General features: G+C 41.1%; 1 protein-coding gene across 18 annotated transcripts in view; it reads left to right on the top strand.

The window, feature by feature from the left end:
* The window catches only part of PTPRM (protein tyrosine phosphatase receptor type M), a 1498021-nt gene that overhangs the window by 751128 nt on the left and 721571 nt on the right, over positions 1-25322 (top strand). For all 18 annotated transcript variants that reach the window (XM_078687901.1, XM_078687900.1, XM_078687899.1 and 15 more), the window contains exons 8-9: positions 7210-7518; positions 16767-16876. In XM_078687901.1, coding sequence (XP_078544027.1) covers positions 7210-7518; positions 16767-16876 — 419 coding nt within the window. The remainder of the gene's footprint in view (positions 1-7209; positions 7519-16766; positions 16877-25322) is intronic.

Raw genomic sequence — 25322 nt, 5'->3', positions numbered from 1 at the left:
AACATATAAATTGTCTGAGACCTCTTCTAGGTTTGTTTGTTTTCTCGTTTTTATTTTGACAGGGCGAGCGGAGGAGTCCTTACTTTGGTCTACTCGCGTTAAAATGGTGCCATTTTAGGATTTGATTTCTCTGCAGTGTTGTCAGCGCCAACGAGCTGAATGGGAAGAAGGGCACACTGAAACCATCCTTCCTCCCTTCTTACTGAAATTGGAGTGCATTGCTGCAATATTTGATGAAACTCAGACCTGCAGTCTCCATTCCTTGCACTAGGTTGGCTTTTGATGATCTATCACAGGCTGCTGAAATGACACACCACCATCCAGGGCCCTAAAATTGAGTTTCTGAAGGAGCACAGCGGTTGTCATAGCAGCTAAAGTCTACTGCAGTTCTAGGGGGGTAAGATTAGATTTGGAATAGAGCTTGCTTTGGAATTGATTACATCAGTCAGTTCTGTAAGGAGAAGAAAAGATTGAATTGGCGTTTAAATGTGAATCTAAGGTTCCGGGGGCTAGAATTGGCTGTGCTTATGCCTGAGGTCGCAACTGTGACTATCCGACTCGACGATTTGATATCCCGCCTAAGCTGGAGGCGAGAGACAGAATAAGAGCGGAACCGCATGAATAATGCTCTAGGCACCAACAGGGGAATTAATAGGAACTACCTGACTGGGCTGTAGGCATGACAGACATGGCGCTCCGCTGAGAAATCTTCATGAGCCACTGGGCCCAGATTGTCCTGCCTGGGCTCATAATTCATGCCAATGGGCCCTTCTATAATAGTCCTGTACTTAGGGGAGAACCTGCTGTTTTTATTCAGAGCGCTCATGGAGCATGAAAAGCAGGCTAAGCGCTGTGATTTCCCACGAGGAACTTTGCAAGCAGGGGCTGGGAGAATATTTAACAATTTGTGATCATCTACTGTTCATGGGTATGCAGCCGGTTTCACATTCGCTTAATTCGTTATTGTTTTATCTACAAAGCCGGGATGAGAAGTCTTGAAGCCAAGACAAATAGCAGCGAGATGCCAGGGTCCGCTCTCCCGTGCAGATCAGGAAATGTGGGGTGGAATATTATCTAACTGTCCAAGATGGCTGACAAAAGACTGCCCGGGTGATTATGCTACTGTGTGGAATCTTTTCGTCATGTTAAAATGCACAGAAGAGAGACGTTCAGTGTTGCTTACACTGTTTGAGGCATCTGCAGTGAAATGGAATAGTCAAATTGGCTTAAACAAAGATAAAAAAAAATAGTAAATTGCATACCCTCAACACACCACACTGAACTGGTTCATGCCACACTTCAATTTATTTTTCATAGCAACACTAACTACCACCAAAGCCTTGTGCGATCAGATATTGCAGTCAGTTCAGTGGGACTGCTGGAGACAGTGCCATCTTAACGCTTGGCAGTTCGGGCTGGACTGTTCCCATGAGGCACAGGGTCAGACTGATTTGCATATGGCCATGTCTGAACTGGGGTGGCAGAGTGGGCTAAAGAACGGTGATGGATTAAACCCAAATCTGTTGACTGGGTGTGAGTGTTTGATTCGTTCAGATGCTTCGTCCATCACCACCCCCTTTTGTACCATCTTAATACATGGGCAGACTGAGCAGTTGCCCGGGGGACCCACCACGAGCATAGGTGGCCCATGCAGAATAGAATTTAACACAAAATTTGTGTTCAACATTTGTATTCCTGTGAGTGGTTTTGTAGGCAGGGCCCAATGCACTGCTTTGCCCCGGGGCCTATATTGCTGTTAAGACTGCACTTGCTGGAGAGAATATCACATCTCGGGAGCTGTTATTTGGAATTGTGTTTATCTTAAGAGGAGTGTGTGGCGACTCACACTTTTTAAATAAACCGCTATTTCTAAGTAGAGTGAACACAACCTGTGCACTGTCGTCCCTAAGTTTAAATTAGCCCGGATGGGCGGCAGGTCGTTCTCTTACCTTGGCCCTTCTCTCTGGAACTCTTTATCCACAGCAGTCCGCAACGAGATGAACTATACTCAGTTTCGCAAGTCTTTAAAAACTTGGCTAATCGACAGATACATTTCCTTCTTTCTGTCCTCTAAGCCCTGACCTGCCTTTTGCACTGGGAAACCCTTTTTGGGTAGCTGTTGCGCACTATAAATTTAAAAACAAAACTTTAATTTAAAAACTAAACTGTGGAAAGATTTTGGCTAAACAAACCTGACAGAACAGGACCCCAGTCCCGAAGTTATTGTTGTAAAGACAACAAAGGTTACAGAAGCTGGGAAACTAGATCAGGTAGCAACCTTTTGTTTATCAAATGTGGAGATGTGGCTTTTTGGCTAGAGCTGCCGACTTTGGAATATGTGCAACATTATGTGATTTTGGGGAAATAATTGAATATCCCAGTGCCTGAAAAGGGGATCAGATGTGTAACATAGTCCGGTTCCGTTGTAAAGCGCTCTACTTCCTGTGGGCTAGGTTCATGCTGTAAAAGACAGCAAAGGAAAAAAATAATAAAATGCCTTGCACGGAATGCCTTTCAAATCATGGCTCAAACCAAGGTTTAGAATTGACGGGGAAGCGTGGTTTAACCACTCAATTGTAAACTGAACTTTCAGCTGACATATTCCCTTCCTTTCTTCATAAATGAATGAAAGAAAATTGTTGTTCAGCCTGACAAACATCATGTCCGAAAGCATCAGTTGCCAGAGTTCCTCGGTGAACCTGTATCGAGCCAGGTTACTGGCCTTCCAATCGAGATTGATCATCATCATCTGGATAGGAACGCGTACCTACCAGTTGATTTACATGGCGGACAGAGTCGTCTCTTGTAAAGACTCAGATTTATTCTTAAGTCTATTGGATTTGTGTGTTTATCGAAACCAGGATTTAACTCGCTAGACATGAGTGCTATGACGCCACTTTTTAGCATCCTTCAGTCTGGCTTACAACTCAACCAGGCATCATCTGGGGATTTATTTGCATCTCTTCTCTTGTAGTGCCTCGTTTAGGCAAAGCTAATAAAGATCTTGTAATTTAAAAAAATTATAATCCCACATTATCTGTGCAGGATCCATTTGACCATAGATAAAAGGGCACTGTAAAGCACCTGATTACTGGGCTAGGAGAGAGATGCTCCTCCTGAGGTAGAAGCAAACCTTGCCCACAGGGCTTCTGTACTTGTATTCCTTCGCTTTTTGAGGCAATTCTATAGTTTGGTAAAACAAAAGACTAAAACAAAAGAGGTCCATGGAGAATGATGTAGGGAGCAGTGGAGAGAGGAAGCGCATCATCATTTGATGGGGTCTTATGAAAGTTTTATTCGAGTGTACTCTCTGAGGAAGAGGAGATGTGCCTGGAATACTAGAGAATAACTGAATGCAGAGAGAGGAGACCACAAATGAATTAAAGGATAAGACAAACGAGGAGGGGCAGAAAGGGATAGACATTGAGCGCCCATTACCTTGGGCTCATGAAACATACCATCAGAGATGCAAGAGACCGAATGCATAGCTGTCGGCATCCCTGCTGCACAATGGGGATAGGTTTTAGTTCGTAATAGTAAAAGGAGTATAATGATTGCACGGCTGCAGGAAGGGCGAGACTAGTTACTTGGATCTGGGGAGACTGATCTACATCCTCCAGGTGACCCACTACTGAGTGTTGGTACTGCAGTTTTATTTCAGTTTACTGACTTTCCTCCAATGGCAGCCAACATCTACACAATAATGAAAGACTACACTCTCATCAGCAAATATTACTCTATGGTAAATTTAATACATGCAGCTGTGCTTTTGGCTTAAAAATAACGAGGGGGTCTAGCTCCCAACTCTTTATTCCACTATATGCACATAGCTTTTCAGGCTTTGAGAATGTGTTCAGCAAATAGCCAGATATTGGAGACAGTGCACGTCCCTGTCCAACAACTTAGTGGCCCTCCGATGCACTTGAAGACCAGTCAATACCGGAAGGACAGATTTGATGATGATTGGCACATGGTGGACAGTGTAGGCTAATGGATGAAGCGCCACCGGTAGTCCAGCCTTCAGTAGAAGCTTCCATGCTTGACTACAGATCAGCTCGCCGACCACTCAGCCGTGACTAGGAAGCAAAACACATAGGATGTTTCAAACTCTATTAACACACAAATCAAGGAAGACACAACACATTTAATTTGAATGTTTGCCTAAATTGCCCCTTTGTAACAACAAGCTACATTTATAGAAAGAACCCTGAAGCAGTATGGGGAGATGTAATGACCTACCTTATATTTGTATGATAGTAACCACTGGAAGCTCATATGGTTTACATTAATGTACGATTTGTGTTTTTTTTTAATAGAACTGAAAGCAACCCCAAGCAGGCGTCTTAATTGCTCAAACAGTTTTTTGAGTTCTACTTTTTGCTTCATCCAAGGGTGCAACACAGACCCCTGCAGCTCAACCCTTCTGGCTTCTCCAGTTCGGTCTAATGCCTATGAATATTAGTGGGGTGTAGGGGATATCACCACATGCTGCTGCTAGACTCTTCATTGTGCCTTATGCCACTGGCTAGAGCCCCTGGAGTGGAAGAAAGGCATCATAATCCAGCAGATTAAACATATATGGTTGGAATATTGTAGGTCTTTGGCCGTGTGTCACAGTGGTTCCTACTCCAGTATCAGGAAGATCTCTACGAGCATTAATCTTGAAATGCATTGAGGATTTACTCTGTTTTGTTGAAATTAGTACTTCGAGTATTCATGGTCTAAGAGCGGAGAAGTAATCAGTGAAGGGTGTGCACGTCATTGCGTTAGTTGTGGTCAAACACTCTGCTTCCATTAAACAAAATTGCTGTAAAGGCTTGCTGCCCTGTGGTAATGATGGTAGAATGATTCTAGAATTACAGTTGTTTTTTATTAAACTCGCCCCTCTGTTGTTGGCTCAGAATGGGAATATTGTGGGGCGAATTCATAAAGGGGTTAGAAATGCCATTAGGAGTATACTGAGGCCTACTCTTGCTGGCATTTAGGACACCTAAATTGGATTTGAAATGGAGAGCAATTGCAACTCTCTTTCCTGAAAGTCCACAATCCGAGCCAATAATTTCATGCAGTAAATTTTATTAACTAAGTTTCTATATGTGCCTGGGCCAGAGTAGTCCCTGGTTAGTCTGTTTTCCTGTGTGGACATGACTGCCAATCAGACTACTCGCTAAGAAGTGGCTCATGGGCCTTGAACCTTTTTAACGTGTCACTCCCACCTAGCAGGATCAAGCTTCCTATTTTTGAGCATCCTTGAGCGTAATGAAGAATACTTTCCAGAGAAGGACAAGCTTTTTCTCTTGACGCATTCACTAGTCACTTCCTCTGTAGTGTTTTAAGGCCGCTAGTCTCCATCCAGTTCTCTACAATTTCCCTGCTCGTCTGCCACAGGCTGATGCACTCCTCTAAATCTGTGTCCTACGCTTGAAATGTTATTGTGGCATCTCCTCTCCTCACCGCACCCGTCTTGTGCAGGGCTGTCAGACTGAGTACTTGAGTGAGTTGTAGGACCTCCATTGATGGAACTTGCAATGTCTTCTCAATAGCCTTCTCACTTGCACTTTGGGGCCATGGTTGCAGAGGTACCTGGATGTTTGGTGATGGGCACTGGATACTGGGCCAGTGTTGTTTGGAAAGAGAACACCATGCACTACTGTGCGCATGAAATTATTTAGTATTAAGGACCTTTTCCAGGGATGCTTTTTAATTTAAGCCTATGCAGATTGTAATCCTACTGTTGGGATAAGCCTGCATCTTTCACCATATTTCAGTCTCTTCATAGCTCACAAGAGTGGGCTGCCTATGGCTGAAAAAACTGTGCTGGTGGCACTTTTTCTGAGCTGTCAGACACTTGAAGCACCGCGCAGGTGTTTTGTTATTTCAAATAGAGCTTAAAACCACTTACTCGCCTGTATGCCTTCCCACTCATCAAGAAGGTGGAGTGAAGGCCCTTTCAGATTCTATTGATGCATATGCAACTGGAAGGAGGAGGCAGGAACAACCCGTTCCATCTCTGTCTATGTCTGCCAGCTGGGTACAGAGCATTGCAGTCACAATATTACTTATGTGATGTAGAATTTGTTCAGTGCCCACTTTCAGCCCACGTTTCTCTTTTCTGTTCAGGTAAACGGTCAGATCAGTTGTAGACACATTGGCGGAAACTAATAACGGTGAAGGTCGCGGGATCTTTCTCCCTGCCAATCAAATCTGTCTTTAAGAAAATGATTAAAAAGAGAACATCTGTTCACATTTTTTTAAAGTGTGTAGAATTCATTGTTCGGATTGCTTATAGAGTAATTATATTCTATTCAATGCTGGTGCTCGTCTTCTATTATTCTCTCCTCCTCTACTTTTTCCTCCTTATGCCCTTGTCTGTCCTCATCCTCATTTGTTTTCTCTTCGTGACTGCTCAGAAGTTGTCACCAGTATCTTGAAGTTTACAGACACCTATACTTATGTACTTGCTTACAGACCTCCGTAACTTTCGCTTTTTTTCCCATTCTTTAAGGAAGTATTTTTTTTCCTGACTGTCATACAATTTAAAAAAAAGTTTGGAGCTTCTTTTTTTTCCATTAGTTTTTTATAATCGCTCATACAGCACACAGCATATTGAAAATAAAATTTGAAATTAAGAAACACAATCAAACACCTTTCTATTAGGAGTACAAATATGTCTTGTCCTTTGTATTAAATGAAGTTGCTGGGGTCTTTTGCGGCATGCCTACCCTCCACTTTGGTGTTACTAAAATAATTCAAAATGAATAGATGGACAAAGAATTCTCACCGTACCAGAAGACAGAAATTAGTTTTTATAAAATTGATATTGCACAGTTGAAATAGTCATCAGTTGTTTTGCAAAATTCTCATAATGTAATGTATCAAGGAATCCCACATTTATGCAAGTTTTTTCGCAAAATCGAAAAATTTGCTATTCAGGCAAACTTTTCAGTGGAATCTAGAATTTTCAATGTGTAAATCAATGTTTTTATCTGTGAATACAAAAGAGATAAAACTACATTGTCATTTCCGTTATTATACTAAGTTAGTGATGTATCACCTGACTTAAAAATGTTTTTATTAAATCTGAGTGAACGTTTTTGATGCTGGGCACAAAATGTCTCCTAAGATATATACGCCTCTCCATGCCTCTTTTATGCCACTGATTTTGAGCTACCCATTTTTAACACCACACTGAAACATTTGTTTTGGCAGATCCAATGCATGGTCCACGAAAAATGGAGGTTGTGGAAATGAAATCAAGGCAGCTTACCATCCGCTGGGAGCCCTTCGGTTACAACGTCACCCGCTGCCATCGCTACAACCTTACCATCCACTACCGCTACCAGGTTGGTGGCCAGGAGCAAGTGAGAGAAGAAGTGAGCTGGGACACCGAGAGCTCCCATCCCCAGCACACCATCACAAATCTGTCCCCGTACACTAATGTGAGCGTAAAGCTGATTCTCATGAACCCCGAAGGGCGGAAGGAAAGCCAAGAACTAGTTGTGCAGACTGATGAAGATGGTGAGCTTTGTTTTTGTTTATGCTGGGGAAATAATTCTAAATCATTTCATTTGAAATATAAAGTTAAATGCTTGTATGTGTTTCATACAAATGAAATATATTTTCCGGACCCTGATAGCCTATAGCCAATGGTCACTTGAATATGAATCTTCCGTTGGGGTCTCGAAGATGGCTTTGCACTGAACACTTCTCTGTTTTGCTCTTCATTCGTCTTTTGTTATTTAATGCAAAGAGTATTATTCCTTACTGTAACTGCTTGTTTTGGAAGGGTGTCTTTCACATTCATGTGTGAAAAAAACTTTATTTCCTCCTCGAAAATAATTCCCTTCTTAGACTGATGGGAACCACTTTTGTGTTTGTAGTACTAAATTACCGAGGTTCGACCTACCCCTTGGGTTTGCCCTGTCTCTATAGATATTATATATCTTATGACTTGATGTGGCTGTAGTATTGGGGGACTGGTACATTTGCTCACATCGTGTGGGTGGCTCGGAGGGTGGGGAGGATGATCCTCAGATGTAGTAAAAGAGAATTGTCACACAAGATGTGAAACCTTAGAATAAAGGATGCACAGGGCCACAGACGTTGAAAGATACGTTGCTTGGTCTCAGAAAAGTTAAAAAAGGGCTCCTGCTAGCGTACACAACGAGGGCTGTCCCAGTAAATGAAAAGAATTGCGGCTGATGTATGATATTGCATCTGCCTGCCGTTGCCCTCCCTATGGTCGCTTGTGTTTATGATACAGCATTGCTCCAGATGGTAACTAATGTTACATCAACTCGAACACTTGACCACTACAAATTACTTACCTCTTGGTGCAGCCAGTAGATTAGCAGAGTGTTTGTCGGGATGGCTGATAGTTGGATAATAGTTGTCTTCAATTGTTCATGACTACCAGAGCAATTATAGTCAACAATTTCTGTTATGGTACAGGAACTAACACCCATTTGCTATGCCTTTAGTTACAGCACATTCATGCGAAGTTATTTAATTGTTGCTGAGTTGTAGTCCAACCAGTATTTTTGCCATTATTTCAGGCAGATTCATGCCTAGCTGACCTTCCAGTAGAGAGTGTAATCTAATTATTTTGCAGAAAAGCTCCTTATCTCCGATGGTTCTTGGCTCACCTGCAGCCAGGCCACCATCAGACTAAAGAGTTTAAAAAACACAAACACAAAAAAATCCAAAACAGCTGGCCTTTATCATCTATGCACCCAGGATCTGTGACATCATCCTCGTATCCGTAAAGACAACCTCAACGGTGATCAATTTAGGAAAGAGTTGAAGAAGTACTTCTTTAAAGAAACTACATCACAGTGTATTAACTGTCCACACCCCAGCGACATCTCCTTGTTCTCCTGTCACTCACTGACTTTCTACTTGTCTTTGATCCTTTACACTGCCGGGGTGTATTTTGGGATTGTGCTATAGAAACCCACATAGATACATACATATTGTTTCATTTGGTGTCTATATTTAGAAGAGTGGAAACCCCATTGTTGAAAGTGTTCAATCCTTGAAATTACTGAAATTGAGACATAGCTACAACTGTCACCAGCGGCATTCCAACCTATATATTTATATTGTAAGGCAGCCTTTTAAACATTAGTCTACACTTCCTGCTTTGAGTGCGTTTCAAAGTCTTGGCCCGACAAGAACACCTAGTTTTCCCTGTTCACAGATTCAACATAAAATATTTAGATCAAAATGCAAAGTAATACTGAAGAAGATATGCCCATCTCATTGGAGATTTCTAAAACCTGGTTTTCCTTCCGAGCATGTGTTCGGCTCACACAGGTTTATTTGTGTGTAATGCACATTGTGCACCCTTCCTGCAAAACCTTTACCTGATTCAAGGACTGGAGGATTATAAATACAAATAGATTTGCATGCACCTATGCCACTTGTGAGTTGAAGCTATGCAAGGTACCCAGATGTTTATGCATTTTTAATCAATGCCATACTGGGAATGTGCAGTAGTGGGCAAGTCAGAGAAAGCCAGTCTAAACAAAGGAAACACCCACTGAGTCATAACTTTGTGGGTGTTTCCGAACAGTTGTCTTCAAAATGTCCAGTGACTGAAACCAGACAGAATGGTGACACAACTGGGATGTAGTGTTAGGCAAACCAAAATGTTTATTGGGAGCTTGAGAATATCACATAAGCATGCTCTACATCAAAACCTGTTATAGAAGAAAGTTAACAAAAATATTAAAACGTCAAAAAGTACTACTATACCTAAAAATGTGCATATATGAATGAAATATATTTGCAATCAAGTTTCAATAATTGTGAAAAATACAATGAAACTTTAAATACTGGCCCAAAAGTTTAAGTGCTGGTAACGCATTGACAGCACTACAAGGGTGTAAAAGTGTTCATGGTGCCCCTGGATTTTCATCTGCACATAAGACATTTTGATTGACTGTAGGTTTTGGATGTGTTTGTAGTGTTGGTGGGTGTTTGGGTTTCTTCTGGAAGGCTGAGAGTAACAAACAGCAAACCTCACAGTTTGAATAACACAGAAACATGAAAGCAAATAGGACATCACCTCACCATTTACTGCTGTTCCTCAGGAGTCACTGTTGAACTGAGAGGAGCACAGCATTCAAAAAGGCCACCTCTCTTTCAAACATATCTTATAAGCACTTAACAAAAAAAGGAGATATTAGCCTGTGTACACTAAGGGAAAACGTTGACATCAGGGGAAAATAATTAAATACATGCCAGTTTCTGGAAAGAAAGACATTCTCCAAAAGGGTTTGAGGAAACCAACCAACCAGTTTGAAAATAAAACCACAATAAAAATGTTTCGATTAAGCTAGTTCGATAAAAATGTAATGTGAGGAAAGGATTTTCCATTAAACCACTTACAACTTGTGATTAATGCATGCAGTGTGATTGGAAAAGACCAGCTGTCTCTAACAAAAGCCACGCTGGAATGTACCCTGAGGCCTGATCAGAAGTTGAAATCACTGTTACTTTAAAATGGTCCAGGTGACTATTAATAAACATTGGAAAGTTGACACTTTCCCTATCTTTGTGTAACTGTAGCTTTCCTAAAGCAGTCTTTGCCTTTTTATCCACCCCTAGATATCCTGTCAGAATAGAGTTAATATCCTGAAAAAAAGTATTTTAGAATTTGTAGATACAATATACCTAACAATAATCATGATCACAGCTGAAATAAAATGTTTGCGTGTTTTAAACTTATACCACTTTGCATTCAAGGGTAAACACCTCTTTGGAATACTTCTAACTCTCTAGATAATAACATCTGAATCGATCCTCCAAGTTCCATGATGGAGTTGGTCATAATGATACTACAATATTTCATTCAGTCCTGCCTTTGTTTAATCCCAACTCATGGAACATGTTCTCTAGTAAAATCCTTTGTCAAGGTAATTATCATGTCTGTATTATCAAAGTTGAACCACAGTCCAAAGAGAGATGAGTCTTGTTTAACATTTTAAGGAATCACATGCTGCTAGCTTAATTGCGTCCAATTTACCATTTTTGTTCTTTAATCATAGACTAGTTTATAATATTTCAAACCTCAGTGTCCGTGACATGCCACATTAGCATTGGAGATTAATGGCAGTATTGATGAGGCCCTCTTAGTCCTATCAAATACGATAATTAAACATTGTAGGCTAATATGTAAGAGCTTTACAAGTTTTCTTAAACTTTGACAAGATACCATTCATTACATCACTTAGTTTAATTACTCATCTTTATCTTAAGGTCAGGTTTTTTCAAATATTTTCTAGCAGTGCTAAAAAGAAATAGTTACACATAACATGTTAGCCAACGACTACACACTGAAAACACCTTTCCCTGTGGTTAGTTTAGGTTAAACACTGGTTGTATGATGGGGAATTATTAACAAATAGCAGATCATTTAACTGAAGACATGTAAGTACCTGACATTACTCAGTGAAAAGTACTTTTTTCAAAATATACTCTGTAGGATACATTTTTTTAATATTGAGTGGAAGACACTTTTTATAGCCACAATTTTGGCTGTGCAGAAAAAATGACAGGTATTCACCGATGGCATATCTACCAACTGGCATGATGACACTGTGTCTCGTGATAATGCCACTCTTTATAAGTTCGCCCAGCGAAGAGCATCTATCACATGGTGTGTATTTTCTAACTGGAAATACATGCCCCTGCCCATGTGTGGAGGCTGTGTAGTTGCCTTGCCTGTGGATGGCCCAGGCCCTCCCCGTCTTCTGTGACCATGGCCCTCCTTTGTTGGTCCGTTGTTTCTGGGGCATTAACAGACTCTAAGCCACCACCCCATTCAACCCTGCTCTCTCTAAGGCTCCACCCTTTCTCTTACATGGTTGAAATCAGTTTGAGGTTGGAAGGTCTGAAACTGTATCTTGAAATTAAAGGGCTTGACCTACTTTTTGTGAACACTCTAGGAGATATAGCATACTTGTGCAGCGAGGGCTTAAATGGGGGCTCAAAACTTAATAACTGTTTCAACAGTCCTCACCAAACCAGAATCGTACCCTCCACTAACTGTTTACATAGGAAATGCATGTATTAGCATCGTCATGACACAACAATGTTGAGTGTTATTTTCATTTCATGTCCATCTTATGCAGGCCTGGAGTGCCCTATTTTTTCCATATAACATTTCCATGGTGGGCTGGAGCAATCGGAGACCGGTATTTAGGGCAGGGGATGCACGTGGTGCCTCTGTCACCTACTCCCGCTTCCCCAGGTAATTACAGCTTGCATGGTTGGCGGCTTCAGAGGAGAAAGATGGGAGAAGAAAGAGATGAGAGAGCAAGGAGGAATAGAGCAGGGATGGTTTCAAACTGTATGCTAGGGTTCCCAATCCGGTCCTGATCTTACGCCTTTGGTCTTACATCAGTTTGACAATTTCTACAATTTGATCTGCCAATGGCTTTAAGTTAAATCAAAGCTCAGGCAGTGTATTTAAGAGACCTGGAGGTGGCACCCACTCTTATGGTGTTTGTCAGCTTTGCTGTTTGCAGCACAGGCAGTAACCCACGTGGGTCCAGAGTAAGCACACGTCCAACAGGGGCTCCATTTCTTTAACCACAGGTGCAGGGATCCCTTTGTTGTCTATGTACTTGCACAGTATGGTATTATTATATGGCTCCTTCAGAAGCAGGTGCAGCAGGTACAGGTAAGATCGGCAGGACAGGGTGGGGGAGTCAACATACAATGAGATAGGGAAAATTAAATAAATAAAACCACTTACCTTGCGCCCACTGCATCACCAAATTGATGATGTGGCGAGTGCAAGGTAAGTGGTTTTATTAATTTAATTATTTTATTTTCCCTATCCCATCGTATGTTGACTTTCTCCCACCCCTGGCCCACTCCGCCCCAGCCCCACTCCACCCCTACCCCAAAGCTCTTAGCTGTAGCGGCCGATCCAGTTCAGAAAGAATTTCCTATCAGGTGGACAGTTTGTGTTACCCCCCTGCCTTTCCACATCCTCACTTTTATTCTTTTCTGAATAAAGCCCGTCTTTCATTGGTATGCCGCAGCCATTCACCATATAATTCTAAGAACAAATACATCTTTAATGCAGCATGGAATATCATTAGCCGAAATCCTCATAATCTACTGTACTGTGGCGCACTCTTACAAGGGATATGTGTGGCAATTTTTTTCAGCATTTCCATTTAAATTAATATTTTTTTCCATCGAATGCAGGAACACTAAAACGTATTTCATGGCCAATCAGACCTCCACCATTGCGTGGCAAAAAGATTCTTTCATTCCTCAGAGGAAATTGGCACTTCACGCATTGAAATGCTGCCTCTTTTTGAAGATGTTTTTACCATTGTCACTGATTATCAAGTCTTGATTGTTTTGGGACTTGAATATATTTAGCACATATTAATATAGAATGTGTTTTTTCATATACTTTTGAACTCAAACTAATTATCTATGTAATTCTAACAGTTTCATTACTAATATTATGTTACCGCTTTATTTAAAATAAAAACGTGAGGGAATCTACCAGTGGTACAGGTAACTCCAAGACATGTGTATCAACTATTTTTTTTTTTTAAAGAACCCCTGGTGCACCACATTCGAGGTGCTGATGAAATTAGAGTTTGTTCCAGCAGTGTTCTTCATTTCGAACTGTCCACTTGGTATAGAAGGGGGAGATAAGGTTGAGTCTGTAATGGACAGGTCGCACTGTGTGCATGGTTAATGTTGGTTAACCCCCAAATCCCATTCGCATCTGAACCATACACTCTATTTTACATTCTCTTTTAACCTCACTGATTATTCGATTTATGTAATGTTCATAACACCATACCCAGACAGGTTTTGTATTTCATTTTGTTTATAATTTTGCTTATATGTTTACTAATTGCATAAAACCTTGCTGTTTTCTTTTTTATGGGTCCTTAGCCCAAAACTACATCCACTTATGCTTCCATTTGGGAAAATGTTTGTGTTAAATATCTTTATTAAAAAACAAATGCAAAGATTTAACCAAAAATGTCATTAATGTGGACCATTTACTTATATTCATAATTCTACGACTATGGGTGAATGTTGTATCTTTCTAATTCTGACTGTTCAAGTTGTGATTTAATGTCGCACAGCATGCACACAAACGTTTATGGGATTTGGCTTATTTCTACAATAATTAATTTGAACCTTAAATTTTTAATTTTTAATGGTGACAGCTGATGGTCTTCAATTCACAGTTTGTAAGTTCAGCTTTTCCTGAAATACACTAATTTTCAGACATTTCTTAGGTCGTCATAGCCGCCTGGAGACATAACAGATTTCCTATTTAAAATATATCTGAAAAATAATGATTTGCCTGTACTGCAGAAGAGGCCCCTTAGCTTAAGCAAATATGCCTGGGGCAGCAGAGGCTGAACAAAGAATTGCAGAGGACAAGAGGCAGGCATGGTAACTAAGGAAATCCTGTCAACAAGCAGAGGTGTGAAGTACTTATGAGAATAATTAGTTTCAGCCACAGTGGCTAAGGTAGATGCAAACTTCGCCCATGTCCACAGAAATAAATTTTAAAAAAGTTCACCCATGTTTTTATTAAAATTCACCATCACCCAACCCTACTAAATCCTGATAATAATTAGATTTTAGCCTTCCACAGACATTGAAAGACCCCGAGACATGCCCTGATCAGCTGGTTGTCAAGTATACAATATGTGTCTTTGCTGCATTACCTAGCTCTCATTTGGGATTTACTCAAAAAATCAATTCGCTTCTTACACACAATTTATAAGCTTGCTGCAACTCCGGTTGCAAATGCACTAGCAGAAGATAGTTAATTGCTTTATTTAATGAGCAAGAGCTGAACATAGAACAGAAAGCTAGAGAATGTTTTTAATGCATTCCTCTTTTTCATAATACATTTTTAATTGAAATTTTAATATTTCCGTTTTTCCAAACAGAATGTGAAACTGTTTCACCCCTCACCGCCCCCACCCGCCCCCCTCAGCCATGTCTTCTCCAACCTCTGTCTTAATTAATGCATTTAACCCAGGTGTTGCAGAACCAACAAAAATAAATTTTATCTGCACAGGAGAAGGGCGGAGTAGAGAGAGCACGAGGGCTGTATTTAGCAGACAAAAAGTTCCCAGCTGGTTTGTAAATTAGGCACCTTATTCCTATGCATCCTTATTCATATGCAGGGCCACTGGAATAATGTGGCAAATTATGTGGCAGGGCTGACTAAATTGTGCGGCAAGAAAAAGCACATTATGGGGCATAATGTGGTGCATATTTTGATACTATTACTTCATTCTTTTGTAATTTTTACACCTGTTAATACTGTCTCTGAAAACTTTTCAGCTCATTAGTACCAGTTTAGCAACTGAATGATGACAAGTTCATCTCTGCGAAGGGCTTTCTACTGTGCACGAAAAGGTTAAATTGTTTTTAGTAACTTTTGATCCATTTGATCTAGAACTGACAAAAAAAGACAAAATCTGCAGAATGTGATTGGTTATGTGGCAGATACAACAAATCCATAACTATGCGAAAAAAAAGCCACTGCCACAAAATTGCTTAATTCCAATCACCCTGTTAATGGGGTTGAAACCGAACTCAATGCGCTCAATTATGATTAGCAAATTACTCTGATTCTTCTTTTTCTCAGTGTTTTAAGACCGTGTTGACCATGATATGCTGCTCTCCAGACTGAAAAAAGAGTGTGGGTTAACCGGGAACATCATAAACTGGATTATGTGTTCCCCATGCAGTTGCACCCAGCAAGTACACCGGAGATGTGTAGAGTTATTGTCTTGCGGGTTACTGTGTGGTGTAGCCCTGGGCCTACCCTTTCCACATTCTTGTTAACTGCTTCATGCGCCCACCTAATCAGCTTCAAGATGCAGTAGAAAATCTACTTCAAAACGTACATTAAAACCCACAGATGTTCATTCATCTGGAAAACAACTCCTAACCATTGCACTACTTTCCTAAATCACTTCCAGCATTGGATTAGAGAAAACCTCTTTTGTCTAAAAATAGCAAACACTGAAATTCTAGGGGTGGAATGGCTCTTCCTCTTTTTGGACAGCCAACTGATTTTTAACCACTCCTTCCACTCCTCAGAAAGTTAAGTTTGGGCATCACCTTCGAATTGAATCTCCCATCATCTATCAATCACTTTGTTGAAAAGCACCACCATGATGGTTTTCTTAACATGGCTTTAATGAGTTTCTATTTTAAGATATGTATTGTATTTAGAAAGCATATATCCATGGGCATTCCATACAGAACTTTTATGTGACGCTTCCTGTTGTTTAATGTTAAACTTCACACATGATAATAAATCTTTAAAACAGCATTCAATTATTTAGAATGACCTGACTCTGTAGATCAGAATGTTACCCTGGAAGTAAGACACTGAGCAGGTCTCTTCAATGGCCGATGGTAATGCTCTTGGGAATGTGGCTCACAGAAAATATTGGCTGAACTGAATGCATCAATACATAAACACCCAGTTGGGTAACAAAGTTTGTGAAAGCCAGGGTGAACATCAATTTGAAGATCTATATGGATGGATGAGGAAGGGAAACTGTTCTGTGTTTCTAGTATTGTATATATCTCGTATTTATTAATGTGAAAGTGTCTTACCATCTAAATACTAACCTGTTACCAGTCGAGTGGCTTTGTCCCTATCAGCTTAAATGTTATGAGTTACATCGCTTGGTCAGTTTCCTTAACTAATACATGTTGTTCTCTGTTTTCATTGTTAGTACCAAGTGCTGTACCTCTTGAATCAATCCAAGGCAGTACCTTTGAAGAAAAGATATTTCTTCAGTGGAGGGAGCCAGTGCAAACCTATGGAGTCATCACATTATATGAGGTATATTTCCTACAGTGACTATTGCTGAATACTTTTTTCACTGCAAAAAATAAAGGTTGAAGTGACTTTATAGTTTGGTGTTGAAATAAGAAAAGAACTAATGTTTAAAAACCAAACAACCGTTTGCACCATATCTTTCGCACCCATCTTACACTTCTTATGACCTCGCATATTGCATCACTCATGACGTGTTAAATGGGACAATCGATTAACTGGGAGTGGCCAACCCAACCTGTGCAAGGTCTTTGGCTGTGCACAGCATGGGGTTGGACACAGGGCCTGTCATCTGGCCAGGCCCTGCAACTATCACCAGGAAACAGCCAACCCCCGCTGCACGTGACCTGGAGTTGGACACGGGGCTTGGCCTGTGGCTAGGCCCTGCACCCAACCCACTGCAATGTCACCAACCACCACTGCACACTGCTTTAGACTTTGGCCGTACCAAGGAGGGCGTTGGCCTCAGAGCCTGTCCTCCACTCAACACCCACTACTGTGTACAGCCTTCAGCAGTGTGCATTTGTGATTTGGCCCTGCACCCAAACCATTGCTACTGGTTAATCCCCACTGTGCACAGCCTATGACCTGTACTATGGCAGTTGACCACATGGTCTGGTCTATGACTAGACAGTTGTAATAAAAAAATATGTTTTTTGGTACCATAGTAAACTTACCATAGGCGATGCCACAATGATACTACATACAGGGTGCTGGTACAGTGGGATCGGAAATGCAACATAAGTTTTAATTTAACTTAAAATAGTGGGATCTTGCCATCTGGCCCTGGAGGCTAGGGAGTGCCCACCCTGCCCCCTTATGTGGCTTTTATTATTGTTTCCAAGACTTTGGGACAGAGTCCTTTAATGGTGACAGCAACATTTCCGTCACCATTGCTACCAATCACTCACATTATTCGGTACCACAGTACTGGAATGACCAACAGGAGAAAAAGCTCCTCTAGCAAATCAGAATGGCCTATTTTTTAACCACTTCGGCGCTGATGACGAGCTCAGCTCGTCATGAGTTGCGCCGCTCGCACGCTGATGACGAGCTGAGCTCGTCATGTAACGCGCGTTTTAAAAAAAACGCAGCGTACAGCGGGAAAAGTCGCAGCGCGCATGCGGTTAAATGTGTTGGTACTGCAGAACTCTGTGGGACCAACCATCGAGATGCTCCTAACTTTTTCTGAGGGTTAACCCCTTCATGCCCAACTCGAGTCCCCCTTAAAAGGCAAATCCATCAAACTGCTGAATGGATTCACTCTAAGTCACTAATAGTATACTTTCTGAACAAAATTCTAACTTTTTGCCAAATTTGTCATAATTCCATTCAGCTGTTTTTTCCAAATCACAGAGCAAAATTGTCTATAGAAATTAACACACATTTTTGGACCTTTCCTTTTTCTTGTACCCCACATGATGGATCAGCGCAAAACGTTATATGTTGTAGACAAAATGGCAAAAAGAAATTGTCGACTTTTTGTGCAGATTCTTCAAACGGTGCCATTGTTAAGAAAAGAAAAAGTGGCCTGTGCATGGAAAGTCTGGCCTAACTTTTACTACATAATACATTTCTGAAGTCGTTAAGATTCACAAAAATGCCTTCTGCCTTCTTACACATATGCAGATTTGTTACTGGTTAGAGAATCTGCAGGAGTAAGTTTAGTCGAATTTTGCATTTACGCTTCAAATTTTTTTATCCTCCAGTACCACAACTTTACTGATAGTAAAACCACTTGTACTTAAATCTTCTCCTCTCTAAAAATGTTAACCATGCTAATCCTCTTGCCCCTAACTATTTTTCACTTTAAAAAAAAGTGAAGCATATCAGTTTTGGAGTCGATTTATTTGCATTTTCAGAGTAGAAATGGCCATGTAAAATGTGTGTAAATTCCCATCAAGAGCCATCGTCATGAATGTCCATTCCTTTCAGAATAGCCATTTCCACCTCTAACTTATTTCCACTACATTGCCCCTAACTTTACTCTGCCAATTTTGGAAAATTCATCATTCTAGTACATTATCCTAAATCAGTCCATCTCCGCGCATAAGTCTCAGTTGAGAATGAAACTTCATATCAGTAGGTGGGAAATACATACACATTTTTGTGCACTTTAAATATTTAATTTGAATTTAGGTTTGCAAAAATAGTTTGGGAATCATGTGCTTTATTTTAATGGCTTCTCTCTTTGGGAGTGGAAGTCGCAAATCACTAGAGTATTTTAACATTGCGTACTACGCCTTTTGAAACATCAACACTGTGGGCGTGATTCTCAAATGTATTTCTACACCAAAGTTTAACTTAGGTGCCTGATTCATCAATGTATTTCTACATCATAATTACCTTGGGTGCTAAAAAAAACAATTTGAAATTCCACATTCTGATTTCACAGAATCTGGTGTATTGGAAAGGTCAACTGGGAAACTGCACTTATGAGTATGGCTAGTTTGCTAACATGGTGAGTTTGTCATTGACAAAAATTCTGAATGAAATACCGCAATATCACATTCCACGGAAGTTTTCGCTATACAATTCAACCAACACCCACAAACACCTATGTTTGTGAGTATTTACAGTTTGCAGGATTTTTTTTAATCCTTACGTTTCAAGCAAAAACTACTGCTATTAGATGCCTTAATAGGGCAAAGGAAAACTCCCATGTTTCATGAGGTTGTAGGTGACAGGGTTTCGCCACTGGGCACCGTGTCTTCCGTGTGTAGCGCAATAAACAGTTGTGTACCAGTCCGCATCTCCAAAGCATGACAATTCTCCACCAAGGGTAAATTCTCTATAGGGAAACTTTGCCCAGTGAGAATAGTCCCGGGTGTCTGACTTGTATTTCCAGGAGTGCTTCTGTGATTATCGTTTAAGGTGGAAATCTACTCCAAAATGTAGAAGCAACCCTACAAAAGTATATTTCCATCTTTTTATTGCCTTAATTTGTGATTAACACCCTCTACAGAGCTGAATTGTGATTCTGGTATGTATGATCTCGATCATTAGAATCTGATACTTGCAAAGGACCAGGTAGAAGCTATTATATCATTTGATTGCTGAATGCCCAATCCAGGTCCCGGGCCTCTTTTGTGCAGTTTCATTTGTTTTGTAAAGAGGCAATTTGTCCACATGGTAGCAGGATTGTGAACAGCACAATAAAGTGTTTATGCATTTGCTTACGTTATAGAATAGATGTGCACGCTGCTTCCAAGGTCTACAAGACAACTTGTTCAAGAAACTTCCTATGCAAAGGTGTACAATCCAAAATTTGTTTCGTATGAGAGCCTTTGGTGACCCAAACCTCACCTCCCATTGGAATCTGATCTCTTTCAGACGTGGATAGGCATGAGGACACCATTTTAACAGTTTTCTGGAAGACCGGTCTCAGCAGGTCTGGCTGCCCCGTGCACCTCAGAACCCACTCCTCTTTCCACTGGCGTCCCGCAGGGCTCCTCCCTTAGCCCCCTTTTGTTCAACATCTACATGACTCCCCTGATCTACCTGGCGGAGTCATTGGGGGCTAAGGTGATGGCTTATGCGGATGATACGCAGTTATTGTTCACCTGGAAAAGGGGTGAGGACTCGGTTAGCACCGTGCAGCGGTGTCTCTCTTCGGTGTTCCATTGGCTGTCCAATGCACAGCTTAAGTGCAATGAAGAGAAATCGGAGGTACTCTTGTTTGGCCGGTTCCCTGCGGATTTTAGAGTCACCCTCTGGCCATCTGACTTTCCGCCCCCCAGTCTGACAAGGGGCTAGCAAAAAATCTAGGGGTCTGGTTTGAGGAAAACCTTAATTTTGCGACTCACGTTAAGAAACTTACAGGGACCTTCGTTGGCATCTTAAAAACGCTTCGAAATCTTCTCCCTCTCCTACCAGCCGGTGCCAAAGAAACGGTTGTCCGGGCACTTATTCTCTCCCGGTTCGACTATTCTAATGCTCTCCTGGTGGGATGTCCGGGTATCTCACCAGGAAGCTGCAGGTAGTACAAAATGCGGCTGCCAGACTTCTGCTGGGACTTTCTCCCAGGCAGTGTGTGCAGGCCCATCTCCGCCTCCTACACTGGCTCCCAGTTGAGTCTCGGTTTAAATTTAAAATACTGTCCATTGTCCAACGGGCCTTGTATGGGCTGGGCCCACTCTACCTTCAGAAGCGCTTTGTCTTCTACACGCCCTCTAGACAATTGCGTTCTTCGGAACAATTCCTTATACAGACTCCCCGGTTCAAACGCCATCGGCTGGGCGGCTGTTCCTTCACTCGTAAAGCTGGCTTAGCCTGGAATGAGCTCCCTCTTGCCCACAGGATGGTTTCTGACCCAGCAGTTTTTAAGAAGAAACTGAAAACGCTGTTGTTCTGATGCCTTTTTTTTCCCTCCTGACATGCTGAGTCTAAAGCCAGTTCTGTGGTAGGCTTCTTTGGTAGCAGCGCCGGGATACTTTTAGTAGCTGTGCGCTCTATAAAACTAGTATAACATAAACTAGTATAACATAACATTTAATAACACCGTTACTTACATTATGTTATTTAATTTTACATTAGAAATATTTATATAGCGCTCATGCCATGGTAATGATTTGTATCACAATGGGAATCTTGCTGCATTTCCTTCTTAGAGCTCAGGTTTTACTTGCAGTCTGGAGTCTGATTTGGATTTTGATGCTCTGATATTGATATTGTGATTTGGTCTTTTTCTTTGTTAGGCAGTCATGTTGTGTTTATTGATCTGGGGTTCAAGATCTTGGTATGTTACTCCTGCAGTAGAGGTTTTTTTTAAATGAGGTGCGCATCTTCTAGTTATGAAGGCCAGGACATTGCCTAGAAAAGGATGTTTTGTTAGTGTGGTGAGGGACATGTTAAGGAAGAGAAAAGAAGAGGATATTGGTGTAGTCAATCTTCCACTGGTAAGGTATCAACCAGAGCTGCACCAAGCTCAGCTGGAGTCTTCCTCTGAGTTGTCTTTGAACGCTGCCTCTGTGATCACTCTGTTAATCTGGTTTGAGGCTCCGAGATCTTCAGCTAATAGTCACAGTGCATGAAATTGGTCGTTAGTATCGTTTTTAGGGGTTCCGCCATAGAGGAGCCTGTAGCAGGTGCTATACACAAGGAATCGAATATTAACCATTTATTTTTAGGGCTCTTTGGCATTAATGTTTTAGGGCAGTTGTGGTTTAAAAGGTGCTCAAATACCAACCCTGGAGGCAAAAGAACAGGATATACACTTGCAGTGTAATGCAGCGCCTTGATACCTTCGGGTTTAGTCTGCGCGGTATAAGATGCAAAATAAATAAATAAATAAATCCGTGTAACAGCAAACAAAGAGAGGCTATCGACAAGGGGAAAGGTGTAAGTAAGGAGGCAGAAGATCCATGTGATATAATGCAATTCTTAGCTATTGATAAATTGACTCTTGCCCATAGTTGCTAATGAAGACTTGTTCTCAGTACAGTTTGACGTTCACCTCTGATGGCAGTTTTGAATTTTTTAGGAGGGTTCAGTTAGTGATTATTTTAAAGAAGGAGAACAAGTTCTAGAGGATGCATACAATAAAGGAATTATTCTCTGCATGAGCAAAGATGGTCTCCCGATTGGTGATATTTAAGGGGGGTTTAGAGTTTGGTAATTTTTCCATGGAATTCTTCGGTTCATAGGTTGGACGTATTGCAGCAGTTGCCTAGCACTTGGGGCTGAGCTGGTGTTTGTTTCATTATACGAATAAGCACTGTCTCGTTTAAATAAATTAGGAACTTTTCTGCGATCTGTGTGTTAATGATGACGCTGGCTACAGTGCTAGCAAACATTATGCATCATTTCGTCTTTAGTTAAGCTTGGGTTAGACCAACTTGCCTTTGATTGAGCAGAAGCCACCGAGGAGTGTTCAACACTGCCTGGTGAAATTGGTTGTGTGAGCGAAGGTGGGAGCATCATGATGCATGATCTTGGTGAGACTATAGGCTAATGTAGTTCTAAAGGGTCTTTGGAGTTGTGAGTGTCAATGATATGTGGGTGGTGAGAAGGGTTTGTATCATTTGGAAGGGTTTGTAAGGGTCCATCTTGATGTGAAGAATTATTTTCTTGGTTGTAAATACAGATTTCATTGGGTTGTTTCTGCCAGATTGTTAACTCTGTGCTCTGTTCAGTTTAGACCAGCGTCAGGTCAATACCCATTGGAAACAGTGAGGTAATATTTTTGTCCATATGTTAATACTATTCAAACTTGTGTTTATGGTTCATTAATTGAAAGCCTTTATTACTAGGGTGAGTGGTCTAAGTAAATGTTGTAGACTCTGACTGCACTACTGACAGTGGTTCCTGTGTAACAATGTGTACATACGGTTTGAAAGTTTAGCAATATGAGGCTATGTATAATGCTTGCAGAATGGCAATATTTGCAGAAGCTTGAAAGCAAGATTGATTATTCGTTGCTTTCAAAATAAAATGTTCATAAAAAAATGAAAGCAGGAAAAAAAACATTTTGCTAAACCACTGTAAAATTATAGGTGCCATTTCTTTGCAGCGTCATTTAGTAACGTGTTGATGCATGCTAGTATGTCCCAAAAATATTCATTATGGAAAATCAGTGTAACGAGTTTTAATAAGATTATGGGAAACAAAAATAAACAAGCGTTGGCAAAGCCTGTAGGTCTGAAAAGGGTGGTCAGCTTTTTAGTTTTGTCAATGTGTGACTTGTTTTGGCATGGCATTTGTAAAACCTTATTGGTATTGGAGCTGCCGGACCCTCACCATTATAACAAACATTGGCAAAAGTTGTTTTTGGTCTCAAAAAGCCAACACCGCCACAGTAGTTAACTGCCACTGAACAAAACTACTTTGTGTGCTGATATGCTCCTTGTGAAAGAGCTGAATGCTGTCACTCACAGTGAAGCCAGACGATACAGAGAGAGAGAGAGACAGAATTCTAATAAACTCAAAAGGTCATGGCCAACGCCAGACCAAATTAGGGGCCCAATTATTAAGGAAAGTCTCAAAAGTGCACCCATGGTAAATGTCCTTGCATTAAGTGCAGCTATATGGCTTTCGTGAATTCCGAACAATTTACAGAGGTAGGACAAGAAATAGTACTCCTAGAAAATATTTGTGAACTGCATTTTAGCATGAGCAAATATGCATGTGTAGATTTACTCATGCGAAAATTAATTTGAGTGTTTGCAAGTTCACTTGCCCTCCCAACTCTGGAAGTAGGTTTACGTCTGCCATTGTCAGGAGTAAATTGCCAACTTTCTCAGTATGGTAACAAATTAGAGAAGAATTGTTGAATACTCTTAAAACATGCATGTTAGTAGGTTTGCACAGACTCAAAAGGGCACTCTAACCCTGGAACTATTGCTTACCACTACCTTCAGCCCCAGTATGTAGACCTGCGGAATCGTGGCAACATAAGGGGATTGCAAGTATTCAAATACTACTATGGAATTAGCCCTATGCAACATACAACAATGCCTTATAGGGATTTTTCATCAGGCAATTTCTAAGGGAGCACAACTAATTGCTATGAGTAAAGAAAGAAAACAGGGAGACAATTTGCAGAGACAAAGAAAAACTTTTCTATATAATGCCATATATTTGAAGTTAAGGAAAGAACTGGGTTACATTAAATGGCATGGAACCAGTGTTATGGTTCGCGCTATATAAAACTTCATAAATAAATAAATAGTGTGCACAAGTGCTCGTGAAAGGGTGGACGGTGCAAGTGACAGGTGAGGAAGTATGTCCAGCAGGCAGGGGGTGCACAACAAAACAAATTATATACAAGGTGGATTTGTAGTACTACCCATACATACAGAGTGATTTAAATGGGCAAACACTGGAGAGGCGCCGTAAATTTCGCTGTAAAAGTCGACGGCGTTTCAGCATATGAACGATGTTAGGCCATCATCAGGACCAGGTTACATATAATTACATAACAGTATGGCAATGTGTGAAGCGCGGCGTGGACTGGGTGGTCTCAGGTGAAGGGAGGAGGAGATCCTGTGTTAGTACACTGATTGGGTTCTCTGGATGTAATAGGTCCAGGTGGGAAAACTGAGGTAAGGGCAGGGGTTTGATAGGAAGTGTCAGAGTATGTCCATTGGAAAAAAGAGTTCTCCTGACATGAGGGTCTGGTTACTGCGGCCAAACTGGGCACATGGAGTAAGGTCCTCAATGAGGAGGAGCTGCAGACGGAGCAGCTGTAAATCTGAAGGCGTCAGGGCGCACCCTTTCAGCTGATTCCAGGCGGGAAAATGGTGGGGGTCCAATTGCTGTGGGTTATTCGAGCATGTGGAATGAATCCCGGCAAGGTGATTTGGGTGCAGGTGCCATAAGTCCGGCAAGTGCCCTGGCATAATCAAAGCTCTTATATAATGAGAGGCTGCCATAATTTGTCACCGCACTACATGGCACCAAAGGGACAAGTAGATTTTGTTACAGGACAAGTAGATTTATGCAGCAACCTGCC

Source organism: Lissotriton helveticus, chromosome 4_1 (assembly GCF_964261635.1).
Source record: "Lissotriton helveticus chromosome 4_1, aLisHel1.1, whole genome shotgun sequence".
In the NCBI taxonomy this organism is placed as follows: Eukaryota; Metazoa; Chordata; class Amphibia; order Caudata; family Salamandridae; genus Lissotriton; species Lissotriton helveticus.
The sequence above is the reverse complement of the archived record's forward strand: the minus strand, read 5'-3'. Positions and strand labels throughout refer to the sequence as shown.